This window comes from Dromiciops gliroides, chromosome 4 (assembly GCF_019393635.1).
Source record: "Dromiciops gliroides isolate mDroGli1 chromosome 4, mDroGli1.pri, whole genome shotgun sequence".
Lineage (NCBI taxonomy): Eukaryota > Metazoa > Chordata > Mammalia > Microbiotheria > Microbiotheriidae > Dromiciops > Dromiciops gliroides.
In genome coordinates, this window is record NC_057864.1 from 228,738,209 (window position 1) to 228,756,046 (window position 17,838).

At 36.5% G+C, this 17,838-nt stretch overlaps 1 protein-coding gene across 1 annotated transcript in view; it reads right to left on the minus strand.

The window, feature by feature from the left end:
- TBCD (tubulin folding cofactor D) overlaps window positions 1–17,838 on the minus strand; it is a 448,209-nt gene that overhangs the window by 203,024 nt on the left and 227,347 nt on the right. The window contains 2 exon segments of the mRNA XM_044001676.1: window positions 148–177; window positions 8,067–8,124. Coding sequence (XP_043857611.1) covers window positions 148–177; window positions 8,067–8,124 — 88 coding nt within the window.

Sequence of the window (17,838 nt, forward strand, 5' to 3'; positions counted from 1 at the left end):
GAGTAGAGCATTAGAAATTATATTATTACTTGACACATATTTAAATAATTCTAATGAAGGAAATTAGTGTCTAGCTATATATCTTTTAGTGTTCAGACCTACGGATACAGGAAGTTTAGTGAAAGAAGATTCAAAAAGTTACCATACCTGTCTTCCAACATTCTCCTGGAAAGCAGCCTAGAGAACAAAGAGAACAAACAGAGCAAAATGAGTCAGGTTTGCTTTTTGCTAAACATCAGACAATAAACTCAAAACAAACATGAAGCACTTTAAATGACCCATGGCTTCATTTTTTTAAATAAAGTCCTCATTGTTAGATGCATAGAGCCTCAAGGGTTGTTTGTCATTCCTGTTTTTATGACCTAATGCTCTTTAAAACTAGTGTACTGCATGACAACAACTTAAGAATGCAAGTTTATTAAGAACGGGCCTACCCAGAACAATGCCCTTTGATTGCTAAAACTCAAGTTCACACTAATGCATGAAAGTTAATCCAAGACTACAAAATTGAAATAGTGTTCTTTTTTATTTTATCAGTTCACTGAAAACTGTATATGTATAGTCTCTTTCAATTAAAAAAGTTGAATTTTATTTCAAGAGAAAGGCTTAGTACATTTTTTAATTAGCTATGAATTATATGAAAACTTTTCCCATCAAATTAGGCTAAAATACTATTCAACTATAATAAATTTTTGTATATGTCATAGCTATTTTGGGGGATCAATATAGTTCTACAAGCTGCTCCACTGTTAATGAGGCAGGGACTTTTGCAAGCATAGAAACAAATATGCTAAAGATCCTTTTTGAAAAATAAACTGAACAAGAATACATGGTACTCAAATTGTTTTTCATGTGGAAAAGGAAAAAAAATTTAAATGGATTAAACTTGTATTACTTGTTCAGGATCAATTTTTTGCCCAGCACCAAACTTTGAGCTAAATTAGGTATGCATATCTGGTCAGACTGGTGATTGTATAATCTGATTGAAAATTATAGTATGGACAATATGTTCTGTTAATTTCTAAGTTTTTCTCCATGTGTGACTCTGGGTCTCTGTCTCTCTGTTTCTTTCTGTCTCTGTCTCTATGTCTCTCTTTCTCTTCTCTCCTCCCTCTCAAACAATCAAGTTTAACTGTCTCCAAAAAGAATTCACTTCAATTCAGATTTTAGGTATAGGGTAGAAGGTAAAATTATCAATAACCAATTAAGCAGTTATTTCTTGCCTTTGAGATAGACAATGAGGAAACAAAGATAAAAATTTAACCTATTAAGCTTTCAAGGAGTGTGCCTTCTACTGGAAGAAACATGCACATGTCAAAATATATATAAAATAAAAACAAAAATAAGGTTATGTAGAAAGGAAAGGCAGTTGGGGCAGGGCGGGGGGAAAGATTTCACATAAAAGATAATGACTGTCCATTATCACTACTCTTATTTAATACTGTACTAAAATATAAGCAAGAGAAATAAGAAAAGAAAAATAAATTGAAGGAATCAGAATGAATAGTAAGGAAATAAAACTCTTTTTATAGACAATATAATGGTATACTTAGAAAATCCTAGAGGTTCAACTAAAAAAAATTAGCTGAAACAATAATTGTAGCAAAGTAGCAGGATATAAGATAAACCCATATAAATTATCAGCATTTCCATATATTACCAACAAAGCCCTTCAAGAAGAAATAATAAGAGATATTTCATTTAAAATAATCACAGATAATATAAGATTCCTGGGAGTATATCTAGCAAGACAAACCCAGGAACTATATGAACATAATGATAAGACACTTTTCACACAAATTAAGTCAAATTTAAATAACTGGTGAAATATTAATTATTCATGGGTGGGCTGAGCAAATATAATAAAAGAACAATTCTACCTAAATCTATTTACTTATTCAGTGCCATACCAAATCAAACTACTGAAAATTATTTTACATAGCTAGAAAAAATAACAAAAAAAAATTATATAGAAGACCAAAAGATCAAGAATATGAAAAAAATTAATGAAAAATATGTAAAGGATGGAGAACTAGCAATATCAAATCTTGGTTGGTTGTTGTCCTTCATTATTTTGTTGTAGTTGTTGTTGCTGTCCTTCACTCTTGAAGAAGACCAAAATGTCATCACTATGTTGGAATCAAGGTACAGTGTGTCCCACTCCAGCTGATCAGACCAGTATGAGCTCAGGAGGCTCTACCACAGGTCAGGGACAAATAGTCCACATGAATATTTGGGGTCTCTAAATTTGCTCATCTCAAGTTTCTTTTGAAATACTACCATTCTAGGGGCAGCTAGGTGGCGCAGTGGATAGAGCACCGGCCCTGGAGTCAGGAGTACCTGAGTTCAAATCCGGCCTCAGACACTTAACACTTACTAGCTGTGTGACCCTGGGCAAGTCACTTAACCCCAATTGCCTCACTAAAAAAAAAAAAAAAAGAAATACTATCATTCTGTTTCATTCATAAAGCATAGCACCTTCTTTGATGTGGGCATACCATGCTGGGTGGTCCTTTACCAGTGTCTTCCATCAATTCCAAAGTACTTTAGAGAGCCCTTGACAATGTCCTTTTATCACTTCTTTGGACCACAATGTGAGTATCTGCCTTGTGTAAGTTCTCTGTAAAATAGTCTTTTAGGCAAATGTACATTTGACATTCAAGCAATATGGCCAATCCATTGGAGTTGTACTCTCTGTATTAGTTTGAATGCTTGACAGTTTAGCTCAAGAAAGGACCTCAGTGTCTGGTACCCTATCTTGCCAGGTGATCTTTAGAATCCTCCTAAGACAATTCAAATGGACGTGATTCAGTTTCCTGGCATGGCACTGGTAGACTACCCAGATTTCACAGGCATACAACAATGAGGTCAGCACAGAGGCTCAATAGACATTCAGTTCAGTTTGGTAGGTAGCCCAGTACCTCTTCTCTCCTACACCTTCCTTCGGAACCTCCCAAATTGCATTGAGCTAGCTTTGGCAATGTGTGCATCAACTTCATCATCTATGTGTACATCTCAGGAAAGTAACTGAAATTAGGTAATTGAATAAATAAGGTAATTGAAATTATCTACAGCATTCAATATTTCTCCAATTGCTGTAACTGATGGTTTCCTGTATGGATAGTGTGGTGTTGGCTGGTGGAGAATCTGTTTTCTTGGTGTTAGCTGTTAGGCCAAAGCAGCAGAAAATTGATACATACTTTGTTGCCTCTCAGCCTCAAAGGCTTCATTGAGTGCATGAGCACGTGTGATCAAAAAATCATACACAAACTCTCCCTCCGCTATAGTCTTAGCTTACAGCATTTTCAAGTTAAATAATTTATCATCAGTGTAGTAGCCAACCTTGATGTCATTTTCATCCTCATTGAAAACATCTGACATCATGGAAAACCAGGACTTCTGAGGAAGGTAAAAATGGCAAAATGATATGGATTATGTTTTTGCTTTATGCATAAATTGAATTTGTGTGGCAGAGCTGTGTGGAGTCATCAGCCTCAGTTTCTCTTCCAGAGTCATCAAACTCCAGTAGCAAGACAAAAGTCAAGACAATTGGTGATGGCTTAGGATTCAGTAAATGACCTTGGCATCTTCAATATCTAACCAAAATCTAAGCACTCCATAGTACCTGCTTCAGCCACCTTTATGGCTGCTGGGACAAACTGTTCTCATCCATAAATTTTACCAGAGGAAGTCCTCACACACTTAGGGTAGACAAACGCCTTCAACTTATCCAGGTGTGAGACCCCTTTTAGATACCCTCAATCTGGTTTAGCCCATCTGCCAAAATGACTTACTGGGGTGTGGCTGTTACAAATGCTACAGCTTCTTGATGGTACAGATGAGAGTTGGGTAAATCAGATGGATTACCAAACATGAAAACAGATCTTAAATTGTATTAACTATCTGGTACTGGCTAAGAAACAGAATGGTAGATCAGTGGAATAGAGTAGATATATAATACACAGCAGTAAAATATTACAATAACTTTGTGCTTGATAAAGGTAAAGATTTATGCTTTAGGGATAAGAACTCACTATTTCGTAAAAAAAAAAAAAATCATTGGGAAAACTGGAAAGTAGTCTGGAAAAACTAAGTATAGACCAATATCTTATACCATTTACCAAGATAAGGTCAAAATGGATACATGATCTAGACATAAAGGGTGATGGAAGTAAATTAGAAGAGCATGGAACATAATACCTACCAGCTTTATGGATAAGAGAACAGTTTATGAATAAGAGATATAGAGTATTGTGGAATGTAAAATGGATAATTCTGCTTATATTAAAATAAAACAGGGTTGTACAAATAAAACCAATGTTGTCAAGATCAGGAAAGCAGAAACTTGGACGGGGGGGGGGTGTTATAGACCATTTCTTGAAGGCCTCACATCTCAAATAGATAGAAAACAGAGTCAAATTTATAAGAATGAGTCATTCCCTAATTGATAAATGGCCAAAAGATATAAACAGGCAGTTTTTCAATAAAGAAATCAAAGCTACATATAGTCAAAGAGTTATAAAACTGTGTCTACCCTTTGAGCCAGCAGTACCACTAGTAGGTCTGTTTCCCAAGATGATGAGGAAAAAAGAAAAAGAACCTATATGTTCTAAAATATTTACAGCCGTTCTCTTGACAGTGGCAAAGAACTGGAAAATGAGAGACCAATCAACTGGGGAATGGCTAAATAAGTTGTGGTATATGATTGTGATGAAATACTACTGTGATATAAGCAACAGATGAGCATGCAAGAAATAATGCAGAGTGAAATGAGCAGAACCAAGAGAACATTTTATACAGTAACAGCAATATTATTAGAAGAATAAATGTGAATGACCAAACTACTCTGAGCAATATGATGATTCATTGTTGTTATTTGTCCTACATTCTATTTTTTTTTCTTTTTTTGGTTGGGCAATGAGGGTTAAGTGACTTGCCCAGGGTCACACAGCTAAAAAGTGTCAAGTGTCTGAGGCCAGATTTGAACTCAGGTCCTCCTGAATCCAGGGCCAGTATTTTATCCACTGTACCACCTAGCTGCCCCAAAGATTTGGAACTTGATGAATGTAGAGTCATTAAGGCTACACTGGTTCCAAGTAACATGAGATGTGTAATACCCGGAGAAAACTTCACCTGAAGGCAAAAGCCCTAGGGATGTGATAACTTAAACTAATTTCTCGATGATCAACAAACTTCCACTTAATCATAACCTCTCCATCACAAGGATTTTGAATTCCTGGCAATCATGATTCAAACCCAATTCTCCATTCCCCACAATGTCCGATTCAAAAGGTACCCGACCCCTGACACTAAGCTCTCTAAAATGTCTGTTCCATAGACATTATCTTATGTTACCATTACCTAAAATGGTAAGCTTTCCAATTACAATAAAGGTTAGCACTATCCTTCCAGCCACTAAGCTCTCTCCCTTGATTCTTCTTTCTCATTTACTCCACTATACCCCATGTGTTGACAAGCCCTGTAGACTTTAACTTCATAACATCTCCCTGTACATCTCTTCTCTCCCTGATATTGTTAGCACCTTGGTGTAGACTCTCATCACTTCACACCTGGACGATTCCAAAAGCTTTCTGTCTCCTTGCCTAATTGTCCGTGCTCTCCCTTGTTATGTCTGCCTTCTAGCTTTCCTAGTTTCCTTCACGTCAAAGTTAAAATCTCACCTTCAACAAGAAGCTTTTCTGAATTTCCTTTAATGTTAAAACCTTCCCACTACTGATGATTTCCAATTTATCTGGTATAGAACTTGTTTCTACAGTTACTTATATGTTCAGTCTCCTCCACTGGACCATGAGTTCTTTCAGAGCAGAGACTGTCTTTTACCTTCCTTTATATTTCTAGGGTTTAACCCAATGCCTGGCACATAGTTGGTTGGATGCTGTCCTTCATTCTCAAACGGGACCAAAATGACATCACTATGTCAGGGTCAAGGTACAGTGTGTCCAACTGTGGCTGATCAGACAAATAAGAGCATAGAAGACTTTACCACAGGCTGGGCACAAATAATCCATGTGAACATTTAGAGTAGAGATGGCTATAAATTTGTGCATCTCATGTTTCTTTTGAACTACTGCAATTCCGCTTTGCTATTAGAGCACAGCACCTTCTTTGATATGGGCAAGTCCTGTGTCAGGGTCTCCCATGGCTCACAATTAATTTAAAAGTTCTTCAGAGAGACCTTGAAAGTGTCTTATATCACTGCTTCTGACCCCTGTTGTGAGCACTTGCCTTGTGTGAGTTCTCTGTAAAATAGTCTTTTAGGCAAACATACATTTGGCATTTGAGCAACATGGCCAGTCCATTCAAATTGTGTTCTCTGCACTAGAGTTAGAATGTTTGGCGAGTCAAGCTTTTGAGAAAGTTCCTCGGTGTCCCTTACCTTAACTTGCTAGGTTAACAAAGGTTTTCTAACTACCTAAACTTCAGAATGAGTCTCCATTTAAAGGGTCCCAGAGTCCTGTGCCTAAGCCTAGGCTTATAATTGACATTTTTATCAGTAATATGAATGAGCATAAAGATGGTAAGCTAATCAAACAGGTTTAATAGAAACTTAGGCTTCATTAAGAGAGGCAGTGTTATCTATGACTATAGAGGCAATGGAATAAAATATCTCAAATAGTACTAGGTTTACCCTCAATGAAAGTCATCAAGTAAAAGTTGGCTAACTACTTATTGAGTCTATTATATAGAGAAATTCTAGTTCAAATAAATAGTTAACCCATATAGCTTCTGAGGTGTCTTAACAAAGCTTGGGCTTCAGTAAAATTTAAACATAGATTCTATAATCTTCAAGGGTCAGCTCAAATCAAATCTCCTCACTGAAGACTTTTCCAATTACTGTAGCATATATTTCTTACTCACATCTATGAACTTTGAGAACATTTACAATTAGTACCAAAGAGCTTAATATTTAAGAATACTCTAATTTCACTTGTGTTCATGTTTTTTTTTTACTATTTCCCTTCCCACAGTTCCTAGCATAATATTAGACAAATAAGATGTACTGATTAATTGATTTGTGTTTTTGTTTTTGATTGGACCTGTAATTTTATGAAGTGTAGCAATATGCCTATGAAGAAATTACTCCACCAGTCTGGATCATCACCTTCTCAGTAATATATGTGTCAGAGGCAGGACCTGAGGATGGATCTTCTTGACACTATGATCTGTTTTCCATCCACCATGGCATGCTGCCTAATAACCAAAAGAACTGTAATTGTGTCTATAATAATAATAACAATAATAATAAAAAATAAATGTTAAATAATAATAATAAAATGTTAAATAATTATCACCTTGGCACAATGGATACTGGATTTAGGTCATGTCGAGTTGTTGAAATGGCTACTTCTCTGTACAAATAGGGAAGAGGTTAGGGACTAGGATAAGAACTGAATCTGATTTCACTGTCATAGGGAACTCATGTGAAGAAACTTCCTCTTCTAATACAAATCAGTACCTTAGCTGAAACTGATCTTCAGATCTTTGTATAGAACACAAAAAATTTGGGGGGGGGGTGAGAAGAGGCGGCGGCAGCTAGATGGCACATTGGATAAAGCACTGGCCCTGGATTCAGGAGGACCTAAGCTCAAATCCAGCTTCAGATACTTCACACTTATGAGCTGTGTGACCATGGGCAAGTCACTTAACCCTCATTGCCGCCCCCCCCCCCCCCCGCAAAAAGTTAACAGACACATAAGGGTTCACACAGAGAGTATGAGGGTTCAGAGCTGGGATGTGAACCCAGATCCTCTTGAACTCAGATCTGTATTCTTAGAGGTCAGTTTTTTATTCAATATGCCATGGTGGCTATCTATAAAAATATACAACGGGGCAGCTAGGTGGCACAGTGGATAGAGCACTGGCCCCGGATTCAGGAGGACCAGAGTTCAAGTCCAGCCTCAGACACTTAACACTCACTAGCTGTGTGACCCTGGGCAAGTTACTTAACCCTAATTGCCTCACAAAAAATAAAAAAGAAAAAAATATATACAAGAAGGAAGTTCTTAGGGAGAAAAAAAGCAAAATATAACATTTAGAATACTTACAGAGGCAGCTCTTCTGCAGTTAACATCACGATCAAACACCGTAACAATTACCAAAGCACTGAAGAGAAAAAAAAAAAATTCATTATTCTAAAATAAATTTACATACACAAAGTATGTAACCAGAGTACCTATGAACTGGAGTATTTTCCTTTTTTTTTTTTTCAAGTGAGGCAATTGGGGTTAAGTGACTTGCCCAGGGTCACACAGCTAGTTAAGTATTAAGTGTCTGAGGCCAGATTTGAACTCAGGTACTCCTGACTCCAGGGCCAGTGCTCTATCCACTTTGCCATCTAGCTGCCCCGAGTATTTTCCTTTGATCGAAAATATTAATTTACTAAATGTGTTGGGGGGTAAGCTAGGAAGAGGCATAGGAAGACACCCTCTAAGAAGAAATAAATGCTTATTGCAGATTGATACAAATATACAAATAACTATATAAATATCATTTGAGTGTTAGAGTCAATTAATAATCAAATATTACTTCAAAAGAGAAGGATGACTTCCTCCAGTAGGATCAGAGAAGGTTTTACTAAGGAGGTGACAATTAAGCTAAACTGTCTTATGTTATTCCCAGGAAAGGCAATAGCACGAGTAGGAGGCATGAGAGCATAGGGCATACTCTAAGGACAAGGCACAGCCAATTTGGCTAAAGAAGAAGGTATATATAGTAGCATTCGGTTAGACTGAAGAAAGCCATGAAGCTGTTAGGTACAAACTTTCTCCGTGGAGGCTTGTAGGAGGATAAGGATTTAATACTTTATATACCAGGAAATAACTATTGTATAAATATAACAAAATGTATATAGTAATATGCAGATATAGAAATCTGATAAGAAATATATAGTTCATCTTTCAAACACAAGGGTGAGTGGCCTTTCTGGAATTCATACTAAAAAGGAGTTCGGACATTCAAAATCAATAGCCACAAAGACATATTGTGAAAAATGTGTTTTGTCTTGTCAGTCATCTTCATGTGTGTGTGTATATGTATGGATGTGTGCTTCATATATACATATATATGTATAGACACATCAATATTTTATACTCCAGCAAAGCTGTCCAATATTTTCTGAAAGCAAAGTAGCAAGCAAATTCCCCATGTACACAGGGTTTTATTTATTCTTTATTTTACATGATTTTTAGACCTTCAAATGGTTATATTTTAATAATAAACAATTAAAAAATTTTGCATTGTAATACTTTAGTATTAGCAGAATGTTTTTATTACTTCACTCAAACATCAAATGCACAGTATATCCAAGCACCTCACTAAAAGCCAGAGATACAGATCTTGCTTTCAAAAAGTTCATAATCTAGTTTAAAAAACAGATATATGCACAAATAGCTATGATACAAAGAGGATACATGAGAAAGAACTCTCTATCAATTAGAGCTGTCCACAATTGGAAAAATCAAGCAAAAGCTAGGTGATCAGGTAGATATTAAACTAGATGACCTCAGAAGAACCAACACAGCAGGAGAAAGAAATCTAACCTGCAAAGTAAAGGGAAGATCTGCTCCCCACCAACTTTGGATACCCTATGGTCAAAAGGAAGGTTGTTTCTCGGCACTAGAGGTTTTCCACAGAGGTCCTTGCATGCTAGTTGGAAGATCAGACTAGGAGTAGGAGGTGGAGTAGCTTTATGTTGATAGAAAGATAAGTGGCCTGGCCTCTTGCTGCTAGGGGATACATAAAGCAAGAGATATAAGGTAAGAAGTCAGAGGAAGGTCACCTGGGTGATACCACATGAGGAAGAGGAGGCGGAAGAAGAGAGAGTGGAACACAGGGAGGAAGAGAAAAAACAAGCGAGCCCTCAGTCAGTAAATTGCCTCAATATTTTTAATAAAATATGAAACAAGGTTCTCAGGAGAGTATATAATTAGGGGGACATTATATGGCACATATGAAGAGGGATAAAAATGTTTGGAAAAGCTGCTACAGTGGGTGATTGGGATAATGAGATCATTAGGAAAGTGTGAAAGGATTGTCTTCAAGCAGTGAGGGCCAAGTTCAGGTTATGTAACAAATTTTTAGTGCACTCTGTCGACATGATTTTGTGATTTTCTCCAGCTTTGTTCAACGGCACATATGTAGGACTGAAGGCAGCAGATGGCTGGGATTCACACAAAGTTGGGGCTAAGAATTGCAAATTTGTCTACAGAATAAAGAAGCAAAAGACTCAAGAGAAGAGGATAGGGTAGAATTAAATTGATTTACTAAGGGATGAAGATGGAGAAATTAGAAGAGTACAACTAGTGACTGAGTGATAGTCTGAGAAGGACTGAGGGGTTGAAGGATTAAAGGTCATGTGTGGAGGAAGAACAATGTTTGATTTTGAAAAGCAGAGAAATAGAAAGCCCATAGGTTGTAATCAGATAAGGGAAATTCAGAGTTTGTAAGCATGGAAGTGAAGCATTTGTGAGTAGTTACAGTATCAAAGATATGAACATTTTGTGTGTGGCTGAAGTGTGGTGGAGTAGGTCATGGGAAATGAATATAATGTTGAGGAACTTTGAGGTTAGAGTGAGAGAGCAGATTGAAATCCCCTCATACAAGATTAGGATTTGGGAAAGAAGGAAAGAGAGTGAGCCAAGAACTGAATTCATTGTGGAAAGAAGGGAGGTTGGTAGATAGCAACTATCAGAATTTTCACTGGGTGGCAGATATAAGTTATGGGAATCTCAAAGGAGAAGCACTATCAATCATGGTGCTAAGTACTTTACAAATATTATCTTATTTTATCCTTACAACAACCCTTGGAGGTAGCAGTATTATTATCCTCATTTTTCATATGAGTAAACTAAGCCAGACAGATATTAAATGAATTTCCCAGGGTTACACAGCTAGTAAGTATCAAACATCATATGTGAACTCATGACTTCCTAATGGCCCAGTGTTCTATCCACTGTAGCTGCAATAAATACAAAAGTAAATTACTTCATTCTTTAATTAATGACTTCCCAAATACTCACTGCTCCCTCCATGGGAGTTAATACCAAGATGCACAAAACTCATAAATTGATCTCCTGAAAAATTCAACCCATAATCCTTATAACTCCAACTTTATTGCAAGACCTTTGTCTTGAGAGCAAGGACTACTATAAGTATTTTGGTGTATATGGGGATTTTCTTCTTATCAATGGCTTCCTTGGGATGATATTAGATATTACCTTATTTTTCACACAGCTGTACTCATTTAGGACTTCTTTGGCTTCTTAGACTACACTCATTTTGTATTTGTATTTCTTTGATTTTCCCATCATGCTCCACCCCTGCCCCCCCAAACTCATCATTATGAAATCTCATCATCTTATAAGATCAAATCAGCTCAGTATCCTCACCATACCTCCCCTCAAATTGGAGGGTGGAGCCACAAAGTCCTCAACCTCCATTTAAGGAAGGAAGAAGGAGCAGACATCTCCACATCGCCTCATTTTGCACCTGCTCATTTTAAACTTCTTTGGCTCCTCAAACTGAACTCATTTTATATTTCTTCCACCATGAAGAGAACTTCCTGTATCCCCACCCCACTTTTCAGCTTCCTTTTATGTGCAGTCTTCTCACAATCAATTATAAGCTCCTAGAGGACAGGGACTCTCATTCTTTCTACTTGCACTTGCCTCTTTGCTGTTCCTTGAACAAGATACAGAGGGAAAACACTAGATTAAAGAGAGATTAGTAAAGGCGTCTTGTAGAAGCCTTTTGTTTTCACTCATTTTCACTTTTGTTGTTACTTTTTTGTTATTGTTCTTGTTTATTCTTTCTTGTGTTATTTTTTCCTTTTGTTCTGATTAATGTGGAAATAAGTTTAACATAATAGTAATGTATAACCTATATCAAATTGCTTGCTGGCCTCAGGAGGGGAGAGGGAAGGGAGGGTGCAAGAAAAATCTGGAACTCAAAAGATATCTTTACATGAAACTGAGAATAAATAAAAATTAAAATAAAAAAAGACACTCCATCTCTCAACTCTAGACATTTCACTGGCTATCATTCATGCCTGGAACATTCTCCCTTCTCATAAGGTCCTCCTGACTTCCCTGATTTCCTTCAAGTCCCAGCTAAAATCTTACCTTCTACAAGAAGTCCTTCCTAATCTCTCTTGATTACTCTCTGTTGATTATTTCTTATTTATTCCATATATAACTTCTTTGTAGATAGCTGTTTGCATGTTATGAGCTCCTCTAGGTCAGGGACTGTCTCCTGCCTTTTTTTTGTATCCTCAGAGCTTAGTACATGGATTCTTAATAAATGTTTATTGACTATTATTATTATTAACAACTTTGCATTAACTTCCTTTGTATATAAGCCCAGTAATGAAATCTCTGCGTCAACAGTCATGAACATTTTAGTCTCTTTATTTGCATAATTCCAAACTGCTTTGTAAAATGGTTTTACCAATTCATAACTCCACCAAAAGTGCATTGGTGTGCCTAAACCCTCATGATCCCTGCAACACTGACTGCTGTCATTTTCATCTTTCCCAATTGCAGAGTGTGTGGCTGGGACTCTTAGGTGACCAGAAAGCTGCATTAGGGAAGCAGGGAACTGGGTCTCAGGTCCTAGGTCCAGAGACAGATGTGCCTCAGAAGCTTGCTATGTGTGTGACCCTGGCCAAGTCACTTAACCCTGTTTGTTTCCACTTCCTCATTTGTAAAATGACCTGAAGAAGGAAATAGAAAACCCTCCTACTACCCTTGCCAAGAAAACTCCAAATGGGGTGACATAGAGTTGGACAACTGAAATGACTGAATAACAATCCAAGTCACAGGCAAGAAGGAAGAGGGATGGGCCTACCCAGAATGAGGAGAGACTAGAGGCAGGGAGATCAACCAGCAAGCTAATGCAATAGTCCAAGCATAAAATGATAAGGGACTATACGAAAGTGCTTGGAAGTGTTAGAAGAGAGAAGTTAATCTGGATAAAGCACAGGACTGGTATTCATGAGGTCTGTTTCTAGCTTAAGCTCTCAAACAGATATCTCACAATCATGTAAAACTTTTAAGATTTTTGTGAGTAAAATCGAAGAGAAAAAATATATTACAAAGCCATGCATGTCTACATGCATAAGTATATAGAAAGTATTAGGACTCAAAATATGTTAGAGGTAATCTAGAAATTAACTTCACTTTGAAAATTAAAAGTAAAGTTTTTTGTTGCTTTTAGCATAGAGACAAGGTGTGAACTCTCATCCTCAAAAACATACTATCCAAACTACTTTATCTAAGTAGATTTTAAGTTTAAATCTACTTTTTGTTGAATATTTATCATTTTGTCCCTATTTTACTAAATGTTACAGTAGTAAGGTCCCAAGTTTTGCCATATTTAAAAAAAAAAAAGCCATTAGACAAAAGGAGAGTTTTATCCTAATTCTGGATCTATGTACCTATTAACTCCAAGCCACCTAGGAGGAGGAATCACCTGTATTTCCATGCAAAATAATGCCTGGTCTCCAAAGGTTTGTTTTTTTGTTTGGTTGGTTTTTTTGGTGAGACAGTTGGGGTTAAGTGACTTGCCCAGGGTCACACAGTTAGTAAGTGTTAAGTGTCTGAGGTCACATTTGAACTCAGGTCCTCCTGACTCTAAGGCCACTGCGTCACCTAGCTGCCCCTCCAAAGTTTTTTTAAGAATAAACACAAACTTAATCTTATTTTAGAACACAATAGGTTTGTTACTAGAAATTTTGCAGTGGTACTAAATCGATGAACTTGATTTAGGCACACAGCTGTCTAAAAAAGTTTTATTACCATCAGACATCACAATGAATTGTATCTAAATACATAATGCTATGTAAAGACTAATGAATCTCAAAATTTTGGTTGCATATCAATATGTCAACTTTAATGGTGTCTTTTTCAACAATCTATTTCTACTTAAAATTTTACTATAAAGTAGAAAAACCTAAACTGTAAATGACTCATTCATTTTCATTTTGTATTTGAAAGGAGAGACATTAACAGTGATACTACAAACAAGCCAAGAAACCAACCTCTGCATAAGCTGAAACGTGTTTAAGGCTCAGGCTTTGCTTTCACTAAAGAGATTTATGTGATACTTCAGCAGGATTTCCTAACAGAGAGGAATAGTCTGTGTTAAAGTCAAGTGAAGGTACATGTCTTGACTTGTTAGAAACTCACTTCACCTGATTTTAGTAAGAACTGCACTTGCTATATGCTCCCACACACCCATTTCTGATTCAGTTTTTATAGCACTTTTCAATCCTAAAAGTACTAAATAAATTCCAAGCTTTAAAAAAATTACAAATTTCAGTGTTAATTCACTTTACTTGTTCCATCACTTCTCTCAGCAATTTACAATTCATTCAACATCTTCATAACTTATCAACCTTTTGAAAAAAACTACAGGAAAAAAAGTTAAGATTTATCTATAACTTCAGTCATGTTTTTGATGCCTTATGAATTAAACACTATTATGAAAATGGAAAAGTTCACCAAATATATTAAAATTTAAAAATTTAAATAGATTACAATTACAGCTCTTAAATGGCATAGTGTGATAAAATTAAAATCATTTGGGAATACACACATAACAGTATGGCTTTGGTACTTTGGGTCAAGAAACATCTATTGAATTTTCACATAAAGAACAGCCTTTATATTTTCATTCATGGAAGTCGTAATATAAAGAAACAGAGAATAAGATGTAGCTCTGAGCAATACTTCATATTTTCTTATTCTTCAGGACAACCTTGCCCTGAAGAAAGAAGTATCAGTTGAACCAATAACCATGCCATTCTTTTCTTCTCACCACAAACACGTACCACCTCAGGGAAGGTGAAGTTACATGCACTCCCACAACTCTGCATGTACTGCTTAAACAAGGAGCTAGGCTAAGAATTAGTAAAAGATGAGAGTCAGCATTCACCTCTCAGTAGGAGGGGCAGATACCAAAGCAGAGTCATTCACCAAGCACTTATTTCATGATGCTTACAATGAAGTCAAAATGAACCAAGATTACAAAACAGTTTCAGGTGATGAAATCTATTTATCAAGTAACAACCATAGCATTATTTAGCAATAACCATTTTAAAAAGTGCATTTTTCTCTAGAATATTCAAATGGATTGGTGCTACCCTCACAATATCTTTTTTAAAAATAATTCACAACTTCTCTGTACAAAAACTTTTAAACTTTAAATGTCTCACTGTTTCTATATTAAACTCCACTTAATTGGTGAGGAGATATCAGAGCATATTCTTTGGTTGACTTACAACATAGAATGAAAATTAATAAAGTAGTGAGGTAAGGAGCTGTTATGGGAGGATTATGGGCCTGGGTTACCCCAATAGTTCTCTGGGGAGGTCAAGGAACTTTTTCCTTGAAACCTCAGGAGTTTTCCCTTGAAATCAAGTAGGCCTCTCCTTGAGCTCAATCAAGGATATACACACCCAAAAGAGATAAGCAGCACCAGATCAAACTGAGCATGCTCCAGGACCAACACCCCCGCATTCCAGTCCTCCTGAGCACCTGGATGAGGTAATCCATCGGGAGAGACTACCCCAGGAGAAGACCACCTGGAGCTGCCCACCAGCAGACTGCTTGGACCCATCAGGACAGAGTTAACACCCATCACCAGATTGCTCACGAGCGATCTCTCCTACCCCAGAACAACTCCAGAGAACCCCCAGCTCCTCACACAATAAGGGACACTCTTACCCACGCCATCTAAACCCTATAAAAGGTTGCTCCCAAAGCGAGTCGAGGAGGAATGCGTTTCGTTTCTCCAAAACCTTCCTCCTGGCCAGTTTCTCTTGTACCCAAATAAACCTGTTCTTTTATTCCTAATTATTCCCAATTGTGCGAGAGTGTAATTCTTTACACTTTTACGTGCACTCTTTACGTGCTTTCTCCCCATATCAGAATGTTATCATTTACCACCATATTTAGTGCTTCTAAAAGTTTGTAATTCAAAATGTATAATCTATTATAAACAAAGAATATTTTCCTTTAAAAGATGTACCCAATTTGATGATCAAAAGGTACAAGAAAATTTACCTAAGGAATTGCAGTAACAAGCTAACACTATCCTCTAAGGTTTATGCTAATTTATATGTATTTTTATTTAACTTACACTAATTATATTAATTTTAAATTACTCATTTGCAAAGAATTGTCCCCATCACTCTACTCTAGCCAATAAAATGTGGATTTGAAGTCTAGAAAAATGCTAGAGAATTGCAAGTGAACCTCTTTAAGAAACCTGTTAAACTAGAGTAGAAAAAAAATGCACTTTGACAAAGGGCATTTGTATTGATTCATGAAATAGGAACATGAATAAAATTTCCAAAGAAACTTCAAAGAAAGCCATATCTGTGAAGCAGAACCTACATACATAAGAAAGATTTCTGATATTACTTTCATTAACTAGGAAATATTGATACTGAGCTTCAATGTATAGACAAAAACTGAATTTATCAACATTTTTAGAAGTTGATAATTTCACTGTAAATAATAAGTAAGCTCAGTAATGAGAGGCAATGTAAAAATTGAGTGACAGTCAAAGAAAACCTGGGTTTAAGACTTTAATACATACTGGCCATGTGACTATGATCAAGTCTCTTACTTTCTCAGTGGCCCAAAAAACTAACTCTCTAAAACTATAGGTTATAGACAAGTTATTGGAGTTTCCAAAGAAGAGATTCCCTAGGGATAAAATTTAGGTTCAGACCAACAAACCATACTGCACCCCTCCCCACCACACTCAGTAATAAGTAATAAAGTAGGAATGCTCACAAGAAGTCAAGAAAGTTTAATATCTATATAGATCAAAGGGCTAAAAGTATAATTAGTTTTTATATAGCACAGTCTCATGTCTCCATATACCAACAGTTCATTATTCTGTTCCTGAAGATCTCGTGTATTTCTAGAAATTATAAAAGCAACTGAACTGTATTGTCTATTCCCTTGATGCTTTTTTTCTTAACTAAACAGAGAAACTTGTGAATATTATTTCTTAAATGCAAAATGTGTCAGTGACAGGTCAAGAATTTCAGTTCTCAAATTATAAACTGCCTACACAGGGTGTGACAGGATAAGCTTACACACACTACTCCACCCAAGTACCACAATGTAACCCGAAGGGACTTCTTGCTTACTTGAGAGCATGGTGTAGATTAAAATGGATATTTCTATAAAATATTTCTCAGATTTAACTAAGGATGTGTTTGTGTGTGTGTGTTGTGTGGGGAGTGGAGTGGAGTTGGGGGGAGGCTGCCAGGGAGGAATCCTTAACTGAACAAACCCACAATTTACTATGATTTAGGTGGCTCATGCCTTGGCATAGGCAATATAAGAAACAAATAAAACAAAAGGAGAAAATGTTGCAAAAGTCACCAAAAAATCTTAAATTCAATGCTATACTATGCTGAATTTCAAACCTTTGCCAACTAGGAAAAACATAATATTAGCAAAAAAAAAATTGCATTTAATTTCTATAGTATAATAGTTGCTGAACTAGAAATGTGGCTTGAAATTAAAGGAAGGGGGGCAGCTAGGTGGCACAGTGGATAGAGTGCCGGCCCTGGAGTCAGGAGGACCTTAGTTCAAATCCACCCTCAGACACTTAACAATTACTAGCTGTGTGACCCTGGGCAAGCCACTTAACCCTCATTGCCCTGCCCCCCCCCAAGTACTTAGTACAGAGCCTGACACATGGAAGATTAATTTAAAAATGTATTCCATCCATCTTATAGAAGTGGTCATTATGAAAAGCAATTTGGAATCATAGCACCAAAAATTACTAAATTGTGTA